The sequence below is a fragment of the Erpetoichthys calabaricus genome, chromosome 1 (assembly GCF_900747795.2).
Source record: "Erpetoichthys calabaricus chromosome 1, fErpCal1.3, whole genome shotgun sequence".
NCBI lineage: Eukaryota > Metazoa > Chordata > Cladistia > Polypteriformes > Polypteridae > Erpetoichthys > Erpetoichthys calabaricus.
Genome location: NC_041394.2, coordinates 142,561,996 through 142,584,843, shown reverse-complemented (window position 1 = coordinate 142,584,843; position 22,848 = coordinate 142,561,996). Strand labels below are relative to the sequence as shown.

The 22,848-nt window shown below is 37.1% G+C and overlaps 1 protein-coding gene across 2 annotated transcripts in view; it reads left to right on the top strand.

Moving 5' to 3' along the window:
* Positions 1 to 22,848, top strand: part of ppp2r2ab (protein phosphatase 2, regulatory subunit B, alpha b) — a 229,745-nt gene that overhangs the window by 46,376 nt on the left and 160,521 nt on the right. For both annotated transcript variants that reach the window (XM_051923506.1, XM_051923509.1), the window contains exon 2: positions 9,301 to 9,378. In XM_051923506.1, coding sequence (XP_051779466.1) covers positions 9,301 to 9,378 — 78 coding nt within the window. The remainder of the gene's footprint in view (positions 1 to 9,300; positions 9,379 to 22,848) is intronic.

Here is a 22,848-nt window from a genome sequence, read left to right as displayed (position 1 = left end):
ATTGTGACCCCAAGGCTGTCTGAAAGGCACTTAAAAATTTTTGTCCAAAATGATGTTAATTTGGTGCAGGCCCAAAACATGTGACCCACTGAGGCAGGAGCTTGGTTGCAGCGTTCGCAGGTTGGATCTTGCCCTGGAAACATTTTGGACAGTTTTAAGTGAGAGAGATGAGCTCGATATATAATTTTTAGTTGAATAATTCTATGCTTTGTGCATATGGAGCTTGAGTGAATTCTCTGCTTTGCTACCTTCCACTCCTTTTCTGATATATTGATTAAGAGATCTTCTTCACAATGTCCTCTTGGATCTTTGAAAGGTAGGGACTCTAATAGGATTTTATATAATGCGGAAATGGTGTTTAATTCCTCGAAATTGAGCAGTATTTTTTCCAGCATTGTGGAGGGTACGAGGTGGGGGAAATCGGGCAATTTCTGTTTAACAAAATTTCTAATTTGAAGATAGTGAAAGAAATGTGTAGCTGGGAGGTTGAACGTAATTGTTCAAAAGATGTAAATATGTTGTCTATACAAAGATCTCTGAGCATTTTAATCCCAAAACTTTTCCAGGTATTAAAAGCTGGATATGTTTGCGAGGGTTGAAAGAGGTGGTTTTCTTGCAGAGGTGCCACCGATAAAAGATTTTCCATCTTAAAATGCTTTCTAATTTGGTTCCATATTCTAAGTGAGTAAAGCACAATTGGGTTATTAGTATATTTGCGATAACTTGCATTTATTGGAGAGCAGAGCAGGGAGTATAAAGAAGTACTACAGGGTTTTACTTCTATTGCGGACCAAGCCTGTGTATGTTCATTTATTTGTGTCCAGGTTTTTATGGCTTGTATGTTTGCTGCCCAGTAATAAAACTGAAAATTAGGTAGAGCCATGCCACCTTCTGCCTGAGGTCTTTGTAGGGTTGCTCTTCTGATACGTGGGTGGTTTGAGTTCCAAATGAATGAGGTTATTGTTGAATCTAATTGCTTAAAAAATGATTTATTGATATATATTGGAATGTTTTGAAATAAAAAAAGAAGTTTAGGAAGGATATTCATCTTAACAACGTTAATTCTTCCAGCTAGAGTGAGATGAAGGGTTGACCATCTATCCAGGTCTTGCTTAATTTTTTCCATACAGACGGCAAAATTTTGTTGATAAAAACCTTTTTGTTTACTTGTGATATTTACCCCTAGGTATTTAAACTGATCTGCTATGGTAAAAGGTAGGGTGTCCAATCTAATATTATATGCTTGTGAATTCACTGGAAAGAGTATACTTTTATTCAGATTAATTTTAAGACCAGATATCTTTTGAAATTCTGTTAGTGCTGTTAGAACTGCAGGGACAGTGTTTTCTGGGTCTGATATATATAAAACCATATCATCTGCGTATAGAGAAATTTTCTGTTCCAGCCCTTCTCTGACAATCCCCTTTATCTGATAAGAATTTCGTCAGTGAACCGCCAGTGGTTCAATGGCGATTGCAAACAGCAGTGGTGACAAGGGACATCCTTGTCTGGTGCCACGTTTTAGCTTAAAGTAGTCTGAGCAAATGTTATTAATACAAACTGAAGCTTCTGGATTGGTATACAGTAGTTTGATCCATGCACAAATGTTCGGGCCAAACCCAAAATTCTCCAATGCAGTGAAAAGGTAGTTCCATTCAATCATATCAAATGCTTTTTCTGCGTCTAATGATAGTAATATCTCTGGGGTGTTTGATTTTGCTGGGGAATATATAACATTAAACAAGCGTCGGAGATTGGAAGATAGATGTCGGCCTTTAATAAATCCAGTTTGATCCTGTGATATTACCGAGCGCAGCACTTTCTCCATCCTTCTAGCTAGAATTTTTGAGAGTATCTTAACATCATTATTCAGGAGTGAAATTGGTCTGTATGATGCACATTGTAACAAGTCCTTATTTTGTTTAGGAAAGACGGTGATTAATGCTTGTCGAAATGTTTGAGGTAATATTTGGTTGTCTTTAGCTTCTATAAATGTTGCCAATAAGAGGGGAGCTAGCTGAGTGGAGAATTTCTTATAAAATTCTACGGGGTAACCATCAGGGCCTGCTGATTTCCCCCTTTGAAGTGACTTTATAGCACCTAGTAATTCTGTTAGCGTTACAGGTTTATCCAGTTCCTCAGCACTTAAAGCATCTATTTGTGGTGTCTGTAATATATCCAGAAATGCATTAGATTGTGTGTTGTCTTCTTTGAGCTCAGTAGAATATAAGGATTTATAATAATCTCTGAATGTGTGCATTATATTTTTATGGTCTACAATTTCTTCTCCATTCGTGTTGGTAATTACTGGTATTGCATTGCGAACTTCTTGTTTGTGAGTTTGTTGAGCTAAAAGCTTATTAGCTTTTTCTCTGTGTTCATAGTAATGATGTCTAGACTTATAAATAAGTTGTTCAGTTTCTTTAGTTGTTAAGATGTTAAGTTCTGTATGCAGGGCCTGCCTTTTCCTGTGGAGAGCTTCGCTTGGACGCCTGGCTTGTTCTTCATCTATTCTAGTAATTTCGCTTCTTAGCTCTGACACTTTCTTGGTTTCTAATTTATTTCTTTGGGAAACAAATGAAATAATCTGTCCTCTTAAGAAGGCCTTTAGAGTTTCCCAGAGTGTTCCTGCAGAAACCTCTGTGGGTGTGTTTGTCTCTAGGAAGAAGCTGATTTGTTTGGATATAAATTCTGTGCAGTTCTCGTCTGCCAGTAGAAGAGGGTTAAGGCGCCATCTGCGAGGTGAGTGTGAGGGGCTTAATGATTTTAGCTCCAAGACTAGAGGGGCATGGTCAGAGATAACAATTGTGTCGTATTTGCATGATTTAATTGTAGGCAAGAAATTATTATCTATAAAAAAATAATCAATTCTTGAGTAGCTATAATGCACTGGTGAGTAGAACGAATATGTTCTTGAGTTTGGGTTAAGAAACCTCCAGGGGTCTGATAAGTTGTGATCATTTAAAAACTTTGTAATTGTCTTTGCAGTATTAGATATCGTCCCCCCTGTCACAGGAGTCTTATCTAAGAGTGGATTTAAAACACAAAGTCCCCAGCCATTATAATTTTATGAGTGTTCACATTGGGAATGGATGCAAATAGATTTTGCATGAATTCCTTATCATCAACACTGGGTGCATAAACATTTACCAAAATCATTTTACAGTTAAATAAGTTGCCCATGACCATCACATATCTCCCTTCAGGGTCCGATAGTACATCTGATGCTACAAAAGGAACTGTGCTGTGTATGAGAATTCCCACCCCTCTAGTTTTCTTTATAAAGCTAGAATGGAACATTTGGCCAGTCCAGTCTTTTTGTAGTCTGAACTGATCCTTGCTTAGTAAGTGGGTCTCCTGTAAAAATACTATTTTAGCGTTTAAGCCTGTTAGGTGATAGCATACTTTCTTTCTCTTTAATTCGTGATTCAGGCCTTTAACATTCCATCTCACAAAGTTAACTGTCCCATCATGGAGACATTGATTCTGAGTTTTTAATGTCATTTTATAGTCTTAACTGGTAATGAGGCAGTTTCAATCTTAGTTTAAAATTTCCCCATGAGTTATTGCATTTTAGCCTATTGTTGCATTGATATTTATAGTTATAGGGATTAGAAGAATAGATTAGATATAGGCTGCTCTCCTTCTCTCCCCCCTTTATTAATAACATTATTATTTTTAACTGTTTACATTACTGTACACAGTTTTACATAACGTCACGCCGTTGCGGGGATTTATGCATTTCGTGACGTAATTGAAATCACATCCGTTTCTAATTAGTAAAGCATAAACAAACGTTTTATAGTCCGTGTTATTGAAGCTATTGTTATATAATATTTTCATTAGCGAACCAACCCATGACAATTGATCATGTAGAGAAGAACATTAAGAAAAGAAAATATAGTGACGATTTTTTACAATATGGTTTTACTTCAATAGATACAGCAGGAATTGAGAAACCGCAGTGCGTTATTTGTAATGAAGCTCTATCAGCCGAATCTATGAAGCTGAACAAACTGAAACGTCATTTTGATAGCAAGCGTCCGAGCTTTGCCCGGAAAGGATATCCAGTATTTTAGAAGCAAAGCTGATAGAGTCAAAAAAGCCAAACTTGACACTGGCGGCAAGTACCACCAACAAAACGTAGCAGCTGTTGAAGCTTCATATTTGGTGGCTCTCAGAATCGACAGAGCTATGAAACCTCACACCATTGCTGAAGATTTACTGTTGTCAGCGGCCAAGGACATTGTTCGAGTTATGATCGGAGCCGAATTTGTTACGAAATTGAGTGCAATTTCCTTATCTAATGACACTGTCCGCAGAAGAATAGGTGACATGTCTGCTGATATTATTGATCAGGTAATCCAGGAAATGAAATCTGCTCCACTTCCAATATTTAGCATCCAGCTTGATGAATCTACAGACGTTGCAAACTGTTCACAATTACTGGTTTACATGAGGTATATTAATGATGGTGAATTTAAAGATGAGTTTCTTTTTTGCAAACCTCTTGAAATGACAACTACTGCACGTGATGTATTTGACACAATTGGTTCATTTCTGAAAGAGCATAAGATCTCTTGGAAAAGGTTTGTGGTGTTTGCACAGATGGTGCTCCAGCTATGCTAGGATGTCGGTCTGGATTTCAACGTTTGATACTGAATGAGTCACCAAAAGTCATCGGAACTCACTGTATGATTCATCGACAAATGTTAGCAATGAAGATGCTGCCACAAGAGTTACAAGAAGTAATGAAAAGCGTTGTAAGTTCCGTCAATTTTGTAAAAGCGAGTGCTTTAAATGGTCGACTGCTTTCGAAACTTTGTTATGAGTTGGATGCATCCAACAATGCTCTGCTATTTCACACTGAAGTGAGATGGTTGTCGAGAGGAAAAGTTTTAAGTGTTTTTGATCTTCGTGATGAACTAGAAACGTTTCTTAATCAGAAAGCAAGACCGCAGTTCGAAGCACCTTTCAGCGATGAAAGTGAACTGCAGAAAATAGCTTACTTGGTGGACATCTTTGCCATCTTGAATGAGTTAAATTTATCACTGCAAGGACCAAATGCAACATGCCTCGATTTGTCTGAAAAGATCCGATCATTCCAAATGAAACTTCAGCTTTGGCAAAAAAAAAATTGGATGAAAATAAAATTTACATGTTGCCCACCTTATCTGCTTTCTTTGAGGAAAATGTCATTGAACCTGACAAAAGGATTACAATGATAATTTCTGTGAAAGAACATTTGCATATGCTTGCGGACGAAATTTCATCGTATTTTCCAAATCTACATGACACCCTGTTTGCACTTGCCAGAAGTCCATTCACAGTCAAAGTTGAAGATGTTTCTGAGACGGCACAAAAGGAGTTCATTGAACTCATTAACAGCAATGCAGAGAGAAATGATTTATCTTCAATGTCAGTTACAAAATTCTGGATCAAGTGTTTGCAGTCATATCCTGTTCTGTCTGAGACTGTGTTGCGCCTTCTTCTTCCATTTCCAACAACATATCTTTGTGAAACAGGGTTTTCCAGCTAGTTGGTTATCAAGTCTAAATACAGAAGTAGACTTGTTGCAGAAGATGATCTTCGTTGTGCTCTTGCAATGACTGCCCCGAGAATTTCTGATCTGGTGAGAAAGAAGCAGCCTCAACCTTCGCACTGACGTTGGCTTTTTACGTGTACTGTCGCAACAATTTTGTAGCAATGTAGTTTACTGTTGTTATGTTAAGACTGTTACCCATGCTACGCCATGCTTTTCACATTTTCATATAAGTATACAACATGAATACGGTGAATACAGTTCAATACACAATGAAGAAAAACAAATAAACGTAAGTCATAAAGACAAAGTTTAATTTATTTGTAATTAGAAATAAATATTTCACAATATATAATTACATATTGTTTTTGTTATTAATCAATACGTTTTAATTATGTTCAATTTGTAACAATGAAAATGCATCCTGCATATCAGATATTTACATTACGATTCATAACAGTAGCAAAATTACAGTTACGAAGTAGCAACGAAAATAATTTTACGGTTGGGGTCGCCACAGCATGGGAAATTGTATTAAAGGGTTGTGGCACTAGAAAGGTTGAGAACCGCTGCATTAATTCAACACTTCAAAATTAAACTGGTAATTTAAGTTATAAGGCTTGTTTTCTTTTTTGTATGTTGCACCATCATGACTTTATGACATTCATGAAGTTCAGCACAACAAGTTGTCATATATTTGAGAAATGTCCAGACTATTTTTCTTTTGCAGCCAAAAAAGTTATTTCATTTGCGTGAAACTCGGTAATCCCTTTGCTGTGTAATATGCTGAGTTTATTTTATTTAAAGTTCTTTTTACATCATCATTCTTCTGTTTTTGTGTCTAGATGCATTTTACCACAGCTGATTCTTTGGCATATTTGTTTGCAGCCAACACACTCACTGCATGCTCCATGTAATTTGCTGTTGGTAGTGTACTTTTAGATTTTAGCATTTGAAATGGTGGAATCCTTCCACAAAATCTGTTTTACTGGCTAGTTTAGGCTTTCTGCAGTAGTACTTGTATATCATTGCATCTTCCTACAATTTGTACAAAAACTAGTTGTAGTCTGATATTCAGCTAGTCTGAAACTTTTGCTTTTTACATCTTGTTCCTTATTTTTGAATGAGCGCAACTGAAAGGTTTTTCTTTGTTAGGAGATTCACGCTGTAGTCATAGCATTTTTCTGTCTGTATGGTATTGGAGTTTTTGATTTTCTTTGCACACAAGACTGAAAGGAAAAAAAAACACTTTTCTGTTCGGACTGGGACATACTGTAGGTTTCCTCCCATACATATTTTGTATACTCACATACACACTAACATTACACATGTATGCAAGAGTTGCAGCACCATAACTTAGCAGAATAACATTTTTGGTTACCTATCATCAAATGTTTTATTTGCACTGTAGAGAGCTGAACTATGACTCAAAATATTTTTCACTTCAAACCAAAGTTCATGTCATTCCTGGCCTTGCATTCATGTTCATGTATTTGTATTACTTAATGCTAAAGTAATATTCATTTTACTGGGGTGACAGCAAGTCTCCTTCTCCACAGACCCTGTAACGGTATGTTTCCTTTTCAAATATTTGTGCATCGAAGTTGCTCTTTAGTTCCATACCAGGTCAGAGCTACACATTGTGCAACTCACAGCCTTTTTTACTGTGTTCAGAGCAAAGTACTCCCAAACTCTGCCACTTGCTTACCATCTACCTTTTTCCAGATGTGCTCACAATTAAATTAATAGTGACACAATTGTGCAAAACAATGTACTCAGCCTAATGACGTAATAAACTAATCACTGAAAGTCATTATTTGTCAGTGTTTTTAATAATCGATTATTTTCAGTTATGACGATTGGTTGTTACAGCCCTTGTTGGAATGAATGGAACATTAAAAAAAAAAGGGAATGGCCATCGTGACTAACAATTCCTATAATCCGTGTAGTATGCCGGCTGCTTTGTGCACACACTCACTTTGGTATCGCAGGCTACTCTGGAAATTCCAACAATTGCCCGCTTGCTTTGCTGGGTAAGTGGCGCTGCAAACTTTTTCCACCATAGCAGTACAGCTAGCCACGTGCTTAAAGAGAAGCTATGTTTATTAGACTTGCCAACACACAAACTTGTGATTGATGCGGTCATGCGATGGATCATTGCGTTAGAAATGCTAGAAAGGATTTTGGAATAACAGCCAGCTAGTCAGCCATCTCAGCAGCTCAGTATAGGCAGTGAGGTTGCTCGCAGTGTGACTGGAATATGTTGCACTTGTCTGCAACACATCCTGTCATTTCTAATGTAGTGATATTTGATTTGTCACATAGGAATCTGCTACCCTGGATGTTCGGCAGTCCCAATTTAGTGCTACTCTCTCCACTAACCTAAGAGACCCAGCTATGCTTTGTTTAAGATCTTCATAAATACGATAACTTTACTCATTTGGTTTCTGTTTGGTATAGCATGCCGCAGTTCAAAAACCTGTATTATCTGTAGAAAGCCCTTGTTTCAGAAACGGTGTAGGGTCTCTCATCTTTACAGATGAAAACTGCTATAGATTGTTATTTTTTGAGCACAAGTCGAATTAAACAGAAGCTTGGCGCTACCTGCCAGCTCCAGTGTAGATTGTTTAGGCTTTACTTTTTTAGATGTCGACTGAGATTACGTTTAAGGATGATGTTGGGATAAATGATTACTCAAATTTGTAGTGTTACAGCGATACTTGTGAGTTGCACAGCTTAAATATGGCTTTTCTTTTATCCAGTTGTTCTTTATGATGCTCCATTTGAATTCGTAGGAAGTCCACACATCTCATTTAAGGTTTGAAGGCGCTGATTTCTGTGGAAGAGAACACACCATTTATGCAATCCTACTTTTAGCTGGACCCTTCTCATTCTATGCAAGGTAGTAAAGTTCTCTTTTTGTGGAGAAAGCTTTAATAAGCACATTAGCGACCTCTGTTGGGTTGGATGCCAAAAAAGAAAATGAGCAAAAAATCTAAATATAGTAATTGAGCAGGATAGAGATTCACAAGATCCATCTTGAAAGTGTAAGAATCGATATTGAACCCTTTAAACAAAAAATAACAATTAATTGGAAAATCAATATTTTTACCCAGGCCTAGTTACAACCCACAGAAGAGCTCAGAGCTGCAGTGCTGCTTTATAGCACATTTAAGGCACCCATGTTCATGTAAATCATTTATTTCTTTAGGTTCTTCAGGTTCAAGTTTAATGGTTTTAAAAATGTAAAGGTATTGTGCATTCAATTTTTTTTTAAGTTGTATGTGCTGTTTTATCAAAGTATAAAAAATATCATTTTTAATATAAAAAACAATTTGTGACCTGTTTGCCCACTGTTTTTGTACAGGGATTATGACGTTTTTTAATTGCCACACACGTCACTTGTTTTTCACAGAATCCAGATCTTCTTGTACTTTTTTTTTTTTCTTCTTCCATGTAATCCAAAGGTTTGTTTGTGAATGTCCTTTATTATTAAGGTAGACAATAATATATATTTGTCTTTAGAGCCAAAAATATTAGTTGGTGTTAATGGACAAAAAAAAAATTATATTACATTTAGAACATGTTGCGTTCATGTATTAATTATATTGCATAATTACATTTTTGCATCATTTTAATAAGATTCTGCACAGCTCTTAGACTATTATACACTGAATACTTGTGCTCTATTTTTGTCTGTTTAAATATTTGCCTTGAACTTTTGGTACTGCACACTGAAGTAAAATTTTCTTTTTCAGGAGCTGGAGGTGGAAGCAATGATGTACAGTGGTGCTTCTGTCAGGTCAAAGGTGCCATTGATGATGATGTTGCTGAAGGTATGTTTTAGTGAAAACTGGAATAAAGGTTTCTTGATGTGTTCAGAATTTTTAGTTCTGTTTGGCTACCAAAGCTATATAGTTTCTGCTACGTTTGATCTATTATTGTCAATAACTCCTTATACATTATATCTCCACCCTATCTTTGCACACTATGTATATTGACATGAGTTGAACATCGGTTAACTGGAACTTGTATTTCTGAATATGTGTTAAAGCCTAAAAAATGTGTGCAGTCTTTATTTTTCTATTCATTTATTTTTGTTGACATACAGGGTGAGTCAACATTATGTTAACACTAATGGTACTGCTATGTATAAACTTATATACAATTTTTGTGGACAATTTATGTGCCACATATGATACATGTGTTAAACAGGATGGCGAACAGGTTGAGACATTCCTGTAAATCATCTTGCACATATTAAGTATGTTTTGTGAATAAATTGTTTCCACCATTCAAATGTTGACATAATTTTGACTCACCCTGTATTACAATTCAGGATTTGCAAAAAATAAACTATGATAGAGAAATGTTTATTATGTAATTGTTTTATTATTCACTATTCATTAATTATAATTTTAAAAATAAGTAAAAACAAAAAAAAAAACTTTTCCAGTTTCTTTTTAAGAACAGGTGCATTGTGGCTGTGTAAAATGTTGGTGATTTGTGTTTTTGGAGATTCATTTGTAAGAACTTAAGAGCAGGTGTATAGTCATTTGACACAAGCACAAAAATCATGGTGGTGATGATAAAAATGTTAGCAACCAAGATTAAACGAAAAATAAAAGTAAAACTAATTTCCTCCAGTAACGCATATTAAAAAAATATAAAGGGCTTGTTTAAAGGCATGACTCTAACTAAACACATAGGTTGGTTAGGATGAAAATCTATAGCTAATGTGGTTCCCAAGCACTGAACTTGAAAACCACTGAGTTAGATTGTGAACTACTGGATCTTTTGTAATTTTCCTCTTATTGTTAGTTTTCAGCAGGTTAAGAATATGAGAAGCAATTGCATGAAGAATACCATTGTTTAAGACTTAAAAAGCATTTATATGGGGGCAGTCTTGACAACTCAGTTAACTAAAATGAACAAAAATATTGCTTGAGCAACAACGGCTTTACTATTAATATTTGACTTTGAATTAAGAAACTGGGTTGGAACAAACACCTGCAGCTACTGTTTCTCACCAAAACAGTAGTTTATGGCTTTAGCTATAGTATATGAAAGAGTCTGCATGTATACTATTAGTAACTTGGAAGTGTATAGCTTATTAAAAGAATTATGGTAATGCTGAATACTGTTCAAATTGAGTGTAGTTAGGTGTACATACTGTTTTCTATTGGTTCATAAATAAAGTCATTGCTTGCTTATAATTCTGTTGGCTCATTGGGAATATTCTCCATGTGCTCACATAAAACAAAACTAATGAATCTTTTTCCAGCTATTGTTGGTAATAAGGTAAATATCAATACAGCAAGGGATATGAATAAAAAGATTGTTTAAATGTTTAGCTGATTTGGGGCTTAAAAACATTTAGGCAATAAAAAAGGTTAATTCCTAAGCCTCCGACCCTCTTGCAGGTCAGGTTTGGGAGCCATGTACTGGAATGGTGTGTTACCACACCCACCACACAATGAAACAGCTCAGGGTCCTGTTTAGCAACCCCCTCCCCTAAAGACGGGCAGAGACGTGGTCCGGTCCACCATTCGTTAATGACAATCAATCTGCTGCAGCAAGGTGTTACATGGGCGTCCCCTTGGCCTGGTCTAGCTGCTAGGGTCTTCAACAATGAGGATCCTGTGAGGCAGATCACCCCTGGGGATTCGCACCACATGGCCGTAGAGCTGTAACTGAAGCTCCCTCACAATGCAGGTAATGTTCCCCATTTAGGGACTTTCTTTTGACAAAGTCAAACCAGCATTAATCAAGGATTCTCCAAAGATACATAGATAGATAGATACTTTATTAATCCCAAGAGGAAATTCACATAGAGATACAGTACCAGAAGAGTCCAGTGTTTGTCTTGCGTCACTGGACAGCATCCATGTCTTGCAACCATATAGCAAAACAGGAAGTACCAGGACTGTTAAAAACTTGGACCTTCATAATTTTGCAAAGATATCGGGAGTACCACACACCCTTTTTCTCATCCCATGTTAAAGGAATACAGTCTCCTAAGGGAAAAAAAGCCTGCTCTACTACACCCCTTCTTATATAGTTCATCTGTGTTCCGAGTCCGGTCCAACCTGTCATTAGTGTGGTCCCCCAAGTGCTTGTAGGAATAGACCCACCTCTACATCCTCTCCTTGAATAGTGACCAGACATGGAGGCTGATTGGTTTTGTTGATGTTAAGGGGCAGACAATTTTCTTTTCTTTTATTTAATATTTTTATTTTATTAATTTTCATTGTAATCATTCCATACAAACAGATCAATTTATAACCCAACAAATTTGAAAACAAATCAAACCCCATTCCTGAGAAGGAGAGCTTAGCTAAAGGAAAATTTCTTTAAGCTTTTTAATAAGGCAACATTAGACAAAAGAAGGGGAGAAGTAAATATCTATATAAATAAGAGATGGAGAAGGGAGTTAAATGCAATAATAGTTAATTCTCTTATTCTAAAATAATATTGATTAAATCCTGCCAAGGTTTGAAAAAATTTTGTACAGATCCTCTAACTGAAAATTAGATTTTTTCCAATTTCAAATAATATAAAACATCAGTTTCCCACTGACTTATAAGAGGAGAATTAGGATTCTTCCAATTTAACAAAATAAGTCTGCGTGCCAAGAGTGTAGTGAATGCAATCACCGTTTGTTTGTCCTTCTCCAATTCAAGTCCATCTGGAAGGACACCAAACACAGCTGTTAGTGGGTTAGGAGGGATTGTGATACTAAGGCTGTCTGAGAGGCACTTAAAAATTTTTGTCCATAATGATTTTAGTTTCGTGCAGGCCCAGAACATGTGACCCAGTGAGGCAGGAGCTTGGTTGCAGCGCTCGCAGGTTGGATCGTGGCCTGGAAACATTTTGGACAGTTTTAAGCGAGACAGATGAGCTCGATATATAATTTTTAGTTGAATAATTCTATGCTTTGCGCATATAGAACTCGAGTGAATTCTCTGCTTTGCTACCTTCCACTCCTTTTCTGATATATTGATTAAGAGATCTTCTTCCCAATGTCCTCTTGGATCTTTGAAAGGTAGGGACTCTAATAAGATTTTATATATTGCGGAAATAGTGTTTGTTTCCTCGAAATTGAGCAGTATTTTTTCCAGCATTGTGGAGGGTGCAAGGTGGGGGAAATCGGGCAATTTCTGTTTAACAAAATTTCTAATTTGAAGATAGTAAAAGAAATGTGTAGCTGGGAGGTTAAATTTTGAATGTAATTGTTCAAAAGATGTAAATATGTTGTCTATATAAAGATCTCTGAGCATTTTAATCCCAAAACTTTTCCAGGTATTAAAAACTGGATATACTTGCGAAGGTTGAAAGAGGTGGTTCCCTTGCAGAGGTGCCACTGATAAAAGATTTTCCATCTTAAAATGCTTCCTAATTTGGTTCCATATTCTGAGTGAGTAAAGCACAATTGGGTTATTAGTATATTTGCGATAACTTTCATTTATTGGAGAGCAGAGCAGGGAATATAAAGAAGTACTACAGGATTTTACTTCTATTGCAGACCAAGCCTGTGTATGTGCATTTATTTGTGTCCAGGTTTTTATGGCTTGTATGTTTGCTGCCCAGTAATAAAACTGAAAATTAGGTAAAGCCATGCCACCTTCTGCCTGAGGTCTTTGTAGGGTCGCTCTTCGGATACGTGGGTGTTTTGAGTTCCAAATGAATGAGGTTATTATTGAATCTAACTGTTTAAAAAACGATTTATTGATATATATTGAAATGTTTTGAAATAAAAAGAGAAGTTTAGGAAGGATATTCATCTTAACAATGTTAATTCTTCCGGCTAGAGTGAGATGAAGGGTTGACCATCTATGCAAGTCTTGCTTAATTTTTTCCATACAGACGCCAAAATTTTGTTGATAAAGAGCTTTATGTTTACTTGTGATATTTACCCCATGGTATTTAAACTGATCTGCTATGGTAAAAGGTAGGGTGTCTAATTTAATATTATATGCTTGTGAGTTCACTGGAAAGAGTATACTTTTATTCAGATTAATTCTAAGACCAGATATCTTTTGAAATTCTGTTAGTGCTGTTAAAACAGCAGGGACAGTGTTTTCTGGGTCCGATATATATAAGACCATATCATCTGCATATAGAGAAATTTTCTGTTCCAGTCCTTCTCTGACAATCCCCTTTATCTGATGAGAATTTCGGCAGTGAACCGCCAGTGGTTCAATAGCGATTGCAAACAACAGTGGCGACAAGGGACATCCTTGTCTGGTACCACGTTCTAGTTTAAAGTAGTCTGAGCAAATTTTATTAATACAAACTGAAGCTTCTGGACTGGTATACAGTAGTTTAATCCAAGCACAAATATTCGGGCCAAACCCAAATTTCTCCAATGCAGTGAAAAGGTAATTCCATTCGATCATGTCAAATGCCTTTTCTGCGTCTAATGATAGTAATATCTCTGGGGTGTTTGATTTTGCTGGTGAATATATAACATTAAACAAGCGTCGGAGATTTGAAGATAGATGTCGGCCTTTAATAAATCCAGTTTGATCTTGTGATATTACCGAGGGCAGCACTTTCTCCATCCTTCTAGCTAGGATTTTTGAGAGTATCTTAACATCATTATTCAGGAGTGAAATTGGTCTATATGATGCACATTGTAACAAGTCCTTATTTTGTTTAGGAAAGACGGTGATTAATGCTTGTCGAAATGTTTCAGGTAGTATTTGGTGGTCTTTAGCTTCTGTAAATGTTACCAATAAGAGTGGAGCTAGCTGAGTGGAGAATTTCTTATAAAACTCTACGGGGTAACCATCAGGGCCTGATGATTTCCCGCTTTGTAGTGACTTTATAGCGTCTAGTAATTCTGTTAGCGTTAGAGGTTTATCTAGTTCCTCAGCACTTAAAGCATCTATTTGTGGTATTTGTGAATTATCCAGAAATGCATTAGATTGCGTGTTGTCTTCTTTAGGCTCAGTGGAATATAAAGACTTATAGTAATCTCTAAATGTGTGCATTATTTTATTATGGTCGATGATTTCTTCTCCATTCTTGTTGGTGATTACTGGTATTGCATTGTGAACTTCTTGTTTATGAATTTGTTGAGCTAAAAGCTTATTAGCTTTTTCTCCGTGTTCATAGTAATGCTGTCTAGACTTATAAATAAGTTGTTCAGTTTCTTTAGTTGTTAAGATGTTAAGTTCTGTATGCAGGGCCTGCCTTTTCCTGTGAAGAGCTTCACTTGGACGCCTGGCTTGTTCTTCATCTATTCTAGTAATTTCATTTCTTAGCTCTGACACTTTCTTGGTTTCTAATTTATTTCTATGGGAAAGATATGAAATAATCTGGCCTCTTAGGAAGGCCTTTAGAGTTTCCCAGAGTGTTCCTGCAGAAACCTCTGTAGACGTGTTTGTCTCTAGGAAGAAGCTGATTTGTTTGGATATAAATTCTGTGCAGTTCTCGTCTGCCAATAAAAGAGGGTTAAGACGCCATCTGCGAGGTGAGTACGAGGGGCTTATTGATTTTAGCTCCAAGACTAGAGGGGCATGGTCAGAGATAACAATTGTGTCATATTTGCATGATTTAATTGTAGGCAGGAAATTATTATCTATAAAAAAATAATCAATTCTTGAGTAGCTATAATGCACTGGTGAGTAGAACGAATATGTTCTTGAGTTTGGGTTAAGAAACCTCCAGGGGTCTGATAAGTTGTGATCATTTAAAAACTGTGTAATTATCTTTGCAGTATTAGATGTCGTCCCCCCTGTCACGGGAGTCCTATCTAAGAGTGGATTTAAAACACAATTAAAGTCCCCAGCCATTATAATTTTATGAGTGTTCACATTGGGAATGGGTGCAAATAGATTTTGCATGAATTCCTTATCATCAACATTGGGTGCATAAACATTTACCAAAATCATTTTACTGTTATATAAGTTGCCCATGACCATCACATATCTCCCTTCAGGGTCCGACACTACCTCTGATGCTACAAATGGAACTGTTCTATGTATGAGAATTCCCACCCCTCTAGTTTTCTTTATAAAGCTAGAATGGAACATTTGGCCAGTCCAGTCTTTTTGTAATCTGAACTGATCCTTGGTTAGTAAGTGGGTCTCCTGTAAAAATACTATTTTAGCGTTTAAGCCTGTTAGGTGAGAGCATACTTTCTTTCTCTTTAATTCGTGATTCAGGCCTTTAACATTCCAGCTCACAAAGTTAACTGTCCCATCATGGAGACATTGATTCTGAGTTTTTAATGTCATTTTATAGTTTTAATTGGTAATATGGCAGTTTTAATCTTAGTTTCAAGATTCCCCAGGAGTTGTTGCATGTTAGCCTGTTGCTGCATTGATATTTATAATTATAAGGATTATAAGAATAGATTAAATATAACCTGCTCTCCTTCTCTCCCCCCTTTATCCCCCCACCCCCCCATTTTGCCTCCCCACATGAGGCTAGACCCCACTTCGCGATGTTCCAGTCCTCTGACATACGAAGAGACAGAGCACGTCCAAAACAAAAACAAACCCCACCCTGCAGCGGCGTTACAGAATTAAAACAGAGACAATTTTCTTTTCACCAAGAAATAAACTTTTCTACCTGTCTCCTATACTCTGTCTCATCCCCCTTATCAAAATACCCGATAGGTGCAGAATTATCTGAAAATTTCTATGAGTGACATAACCCGGTTGAATATTTATAGCTTGAGGTGTACAGAGTGAAGATAAAGGTGCTCCAGCGTTACTGACATCCATATCAGAAACGCAGTCCTTCAGTCTCACAAACTGCAGTTTTCCTGATGGTTCTTAATCCAGGACACCATAGACTCCTCCACTTGCATATATCCAAGTTTCACCCTTAACAGGGATGGGTAGATGGTATTGAAGGCACTTGAGAAATCAAAAAAAACATAATCCTCATAGTGCTGCCAGTTTTCTTCACATGAGAATAGGCTCTGTGGAGCAGATAGATAATCCATCTTGTCCCACAGTTTTTTCTATGTGTAGCTTCCTCAGTTTTCTCCTTACTTGGTCTTCAGTTATGGACGGTCCCCACTGATGGTCAAATATGGACTTATCACTGGCTACTCCAGTTGACATGGTAGGAGTTGTTGATGTAGTATGGATGGTATGTGTAGACAGATCATTGGAAGAAGGTGATGATGAGAGGGAAAATCTATTAAAAAATTGGTTCAGGACATTAGCTTTTCATCTAGCACATGAGCCCTGGACTGCTTCAGTCTAGTAATTATGCCCAGTCCATTCCAGACATCTTTCATATTATTCTGAGTGAGTTTGTTTTCTATTTTGGCTTTGTAAGCTTCCTTTTCTTTAATCAGCTTTTTCTTTAGGAAATGCTGTATGTCCTTTAGAGCCTCTTTGTCACTAGATTTGAATGCCCTCTTGTTTTCATTCAGGAGATATTTTAATTCCATAGTAATCCAATACTTGTTTCTTTGAGGGTACCACTGTGTCAACACAGAAGTTAGTATAATCCGTGATGCAGTTACAGAGACCTTCGATATTGTCCCCATGTGACTCGTACATCATTTCCCAGTTTATTGGGAAGCAGTCATTCAGAGTTATTTCGCCCTCCAGGCTCCACTTCCTGACTGTTCTGGTGGTAACAGATTGTTGTCTAATAACAGGCTTGTAGCTAAGAATAAGATGAATGAGGTTGAGGTCAGATTTGCCAAATGGAGCCCATTGATTACACTTAAAGGCATCTTTAACATTTGAGTACAGCAGATCCAACTTAGTTCCTTGTGTGGAACTGGTCACAAACTCATAGAAATTAGGCATTGTTTGTTCCAGAGTCACATTGTTGAAGTTTACTGCATATAACTGTGGGGTCGGAGTGAGTCATCATGAAATTGTTGGTGACAAAATGAATCATTTTCGTTGTTAGGTCCCCATTTGTGGAGGGAAGAGTATAGACATTAATGAGGATGATGAAATTTATCTCCCTGGGCAAATCTCGATGAATTCTGCCAGCCAGAATTTCAGTGTCCGAGTTACAAATTGTAGTTTTAACGTTGATATGCTCCCATTTATACCATTCTTCATTCACAGAGATGACCATTCACCCTCCTGGCTTTTTCCACACTGCACTGGGTTTCTGTCTGCTCAAATAAGATGAAATTCTTCCTGCATTAAAACAGTCTCGCATGTATCAGATTTAAGCCAGCTTTCTTAAAGCACAAAATGCCACTATACTTGTATACTAGATGGTCACCTATAAACACAGGCATTTCATCAATTTTATTAGACAGCAATCAAATATTTCCCATTACAATAGATGCTAGACCATTTCTAAAACCTTTTCGCTTTGCTTTTACTCTCACACTGGCACGCCGCCCTCACCGTCAATGGACAAACGGCTCCTGTGGTAAAGTAAAACTGAGCTGCTTATTCAGTTGCGATCACAGAGCAAGTAGCTGATTACCGTGAGTATTTAATATACCCCTCTTTCATTTTCTGAGTGTCTCTTACTGTTTTAGGTGTTGAAGGTATAAGGCAGCCTTCGGGTCCTCATTACGACTCCATCCAAATTTGCATCACATTTGAAGTGCAGTCATAACAAGCTGGTGCCTGGGTTTGCGTGAATTGCAGTTTGTCAGTAAAGTTAATCCATTTAAAATCCATTTTTCTGATTTGTACTAACTACTATTAGTGACAAGCCAGATCAATTCTAATTTTAAATAAGATTAGTGACTAGTGAATAAAAGAAAAACAGTGAAAAATACAGAGCTTCTATAAAAAGGATGCTGCTTATACAGTTCTTGGAAGTTAAGCAAACAATTATGTATTACTTTGGCATTGGATCCATTCTTTAAGTCGCTACCATTTCTAACAGAATAAAGACTGCTGACCTTTACCAAAATTATTGCTGTTGCCATGCATTTAACAAAAGCTAACATGCAAAATATAAATGTATTACATGCATATACTTAATTTCTTTTTACGGTACAATATATAGTCTGCATTGCTGCATGACTATTATTTAGTCAAGTTTACTGGTGTTATTGCAGCTTTTTAAGTCATAAACAGTTTCTCATATTTAATTAAAATATCTTCAAAACTAATAAAAAAATTTGCTGACAGAAAGTTATTCTGTTGGTTATTCATACACAGTTTCAAGGAAGCCTCCACTTATAGGTCTGTGTGAGACTGGCCTTTCCAATTCTGCTCTTGGATGCAGCCAGATAGAGAACCTGTGCTCTGATCCAGAGAAAAAGCAAGGTCACTGTTGTTTTGCTACTTTGAGGATCTGTAAAAACAAATTTACTGTATACAATATTTTTTTTTTTTTTACATTTTAATGAATAGCAAGCATGTAGTGTAGAAGTCGACAAAGTTAAGCTTCACTTCAGTATTAACTGTGTGACAGATTTCAAGTATGATGGAGCATTACCATGTGAGAGACTCTGTTTGGTTGATTTGATTGATGAATTTTGTTACCAATATGAGAATCTTCCAGTGAAATATCAGATAGTCGTGTAATTAAGGAGCGGGGGCAATGCTTGCCATTTTTCAATATCTATAATATACAGTAATCCCTCCTCCATCGCGGGGGTTGCGTTCCAGAGCCACCCGCGAAATAAGAAAATCCGCGAAGTAGAAACCATATGTTTATATGGTTATTTTTATATTGTCATGCTTGGGTCACAGATTTGCGCAGAAACACAGGAGGTTGTAGAGAGACAGGAACGTTATTCAAACACTGCAAACAAACATTTGTCTCTTTTTCAAAAGTTTAAACTGTGCTCCATGACAAGACAGAGATGACAGTTCTGTCTCACAATTAAAAGAATGCAAACATATCTTCCTCTTCAAAGGAGTCAGGAGCAGAGACTGTCATAAAGGCAGAGGAAAATCAATAGGGCTGTTTGGCTTTTAAGTATGCGAAGCACCGCGGCACAAAGCTGTTGAAGGCGGCAGCTCACACCCCCTCCGTCAAGAGCACAGAAAGAGAGAGAGAGACAGAGAAAAACAAGCAAGCAAAAATCAATACGTGCCCTTCGAGCTTTTAAGTATGCGAAGCACGGTGCAGCATGTCGTTTCAGGAAGCAGCTGCACAAAAGATACCAACGTGAAGATAATCTTTCAGCATTTTTAGACGAGCGTCCGTATCGTCTAGGTGTGCGAACAGCCCCCCTGCTCAATCCCCCTACGTCAGGATCAGAGAAAGTCGGCGCAAGAGAAAGAGAAATGTAAGCTGGGTAGCTTCTCAGCCATCTGCCAATAGCGTCCCTTGTATGAAATCAACTGGGCAAACCAACTGAGGAAGCATGTACCAGAAATTAAAAGACCCATTGTCCGCAGAAACCCGCGAAGCAGCGAAAAATCCGCAATATATATTTAAATATGCTTACATATAAAATCCGCGATGGAGTGAAGCCGCAAAAGGCGAAGCGCGATATAGCGAGGGATTACTGTATGTTTTTGAAGTTGATGGGCTATGCTTTGTAATTATTAATGGTCAACATTGTTGAGTTACTTTTCACACCTTTTAACCAGTTTGGGAGTGATATGTGATAATACCCGCTAGATGGGCACCTATCATCCATTTTGTTCTTTGTGAATCTACAAGTATATAGAGTGTGTACATTTTATACGTAAAAGTATTTTTTCCCCATTGAAAAATTGGCCATTGCAGCCTGTTTGGGTGGACATTGCCCCCTGAGACCTTCCCAGTTACAGGTCTGACTTGTGGATCAAAGAGCACAGCAATGGGGCAGGAAAAAATGTTTGGAAGGGGTCAGTCAAACTGTAAGATTTATTAATGGGGGGGTTAAAAACATTCAAAATTACAAAAAGGTTGATTGTGGAAATGAAGTGCAAAAACAGATCTGTAAAATTCTGCAGCTTTTCATAGTGCGACTATAGTAAAATGATGCCTATTGGTCAGACAAGCTGCATAACATAGAACTAGTGCTGGGCGGTATGACCAAAATTCTATATCACGATATTTTTCAAAATTATACTGGTTTCACGGTATTTTACTGTATTTTTTTCCCATGTATGAGTGGATTTTAACCACAGTTTCCACTGCAATTACAGCAGATCACTGGCTAAGAATAACCTATTCCACTGTCAAGAGTATTGTACATTGTACAAAAAAAAAACATTTTAATGGGCACACAAGTATTAATACAGGTTTGCATGGCCCCATAAAATGATAGTTTTCAAAGGGATGGCACTAATAAAGAGAAGGAATCGCATTGCATGACAGTTGCAGTCAAAATATAGAACCTTTTTATTGAACAAATTTTGCAAACAACTTAAACTATCATTTTGACAACATATTTTTAACCATCCAAAGAGGCATTTAGCCTTAGTAAAATATCCAGAGGTGCTTGTCAAAAGTTGTATTGCACTGACCATTTCTTGGAAAAGGAACAAATGGTAAATATTTTTTGTAAACCAACTACACTTTCTGTTAATGTTAACAATCTCTGTCCACTGACACGTTAGCTATCTGGATTGTAATGGCGTTGGTTATCTCGATCCACCGCTTGCTCTTTTTGTTGTAGGCAGTACCTATAGCAAACGCGTCTACAAGTGACATCTGACTCGAGTGTCCTGTAGCATGTTTGCGGCTAAGGTGGTGCAGCAAATTGCTCGTGTTGACAACTTTAGCTCGACAGCATTTGCAGTAAATAGTGGTTTGGTTCACATCTGACCTTTTAAAACCAAAGTATCTCCAGACAACAGACACGGCTCCTTTTTTTTGGCAAAAGTTCTTTTGTGTCATCATGTTCAACCTTTTCTGCTACAGCTTCAGTTTCTGAATGTTCTCTGTCCATTGTCACCGCTCAATACCTCCGCTAACGTATGTACTCTGTTGCATGCGTGTTTAGCAGTGTAGCAGTGAAAAAGTTCCCCCCTTAAACAGTTTCCTGCTGCACCAAGTTGCGAATGTTGTTTAGGCTCTTTAAACTGGTATTGTGGTATAAGAAAAATCCATATCATAACAAAAATAAAAAACGGTTTTCGGTATGAACCGGTATACCTCCCAACACTACATAGAACCTAAATTGCAGCCTTAGCAATTTGCTAATCACATTGTTTCAAGTCATGATTTTAATTTGAAATCAATTTATCTTGCAGCCCTGATACCCTTCCCTGGTGTGCTCCATGATGGTGTGTTTTGGGTATGTTTCACATTAACCTAAGTTGTTGTAGCTGATGGACAGCAGCCTGACTGTTATGAAAAATTACCTATAGCACCAGTTATTTGTTATGTTATGAGAGGTTCTAGTGTGGTCTGTCTTGCAATGTTGGTGCCAGACCTAGAACCCCAGTTAACATGAATGCGCTTAATCAAAATTGTCATGTTGGAGGTTTCCGAGCAAATGTGTAATGTGCATTCTGAATGTAGATTCTGTAGAATTTGACTCAATCTGTTTTAATGAATGACTTTCCTACCCCAGAAGTAGCATATAGTAATAAATGGAGTCCTTTCAGAAGCAGGATGCTGAAAGAGTGGAGAAAGGGCAAATTGCAGAGCACAGTTGCATTAGAGCAAGGTTTCTCACCAGTAGTCCCCAGATGTGTGTGTTAAGCAGTCCACAAGCTGTTATCAGGGCAAAGTGAGTTTTAACTCACTCATATATGATTGTCCATTATGTACCTAGTTAAGCATTTATTTGTAAGAATCAAGACTGCTGGACGATTATTGGTACTACTAAATCAAAAAACTGTGGAAAAATAAGAAGCTGCCACCATCACGAAGCACAACGTCTAACTTTAAGGACAGTAACAACCTTTTCTACAAACTCCACACCTTTAGGCACCTTTTCTGTTTACTGAATATGGTCTATCCCTCTCTCATATGGAGCAGTTCAACCTCAGTTTCTCTCTAGTCCAGCTGATCTCGATCACTGCACTGGTTACTTTGCAAAATTCACTTTGATGTCAACCTGGTCAAAATAGTCAATTAACTCAATGCCACAGGTGAAGTACCTGTTAATGCTGACAGGCTGCTACTAGTCAATATACATGCACAATGAGTAATTATGGGTCACTGGCTGAAATCTGGCAATGTTGGAATTAAATCTTCATATTTTTCAATAAAGGCTTTTTATAAAATGAATTTGAGAAATGAAAAGTGGAATTATGATAACAGATAAGTGTCAAGTGTTCTACTTTTAGATTTGAGCTTTGATCCACGGCACTTTTAAGTGTTGTGCATTACTGCATCTACTGCGTTCATTTTTTTTTTAAACACAGATTTTGGTGTTAATGGATAATTTTGGTATTAAGCCAAAGGTATTTCTTCACAAATCTATTGTGAAGATTTGTCATGTAAAATTGTGTTCT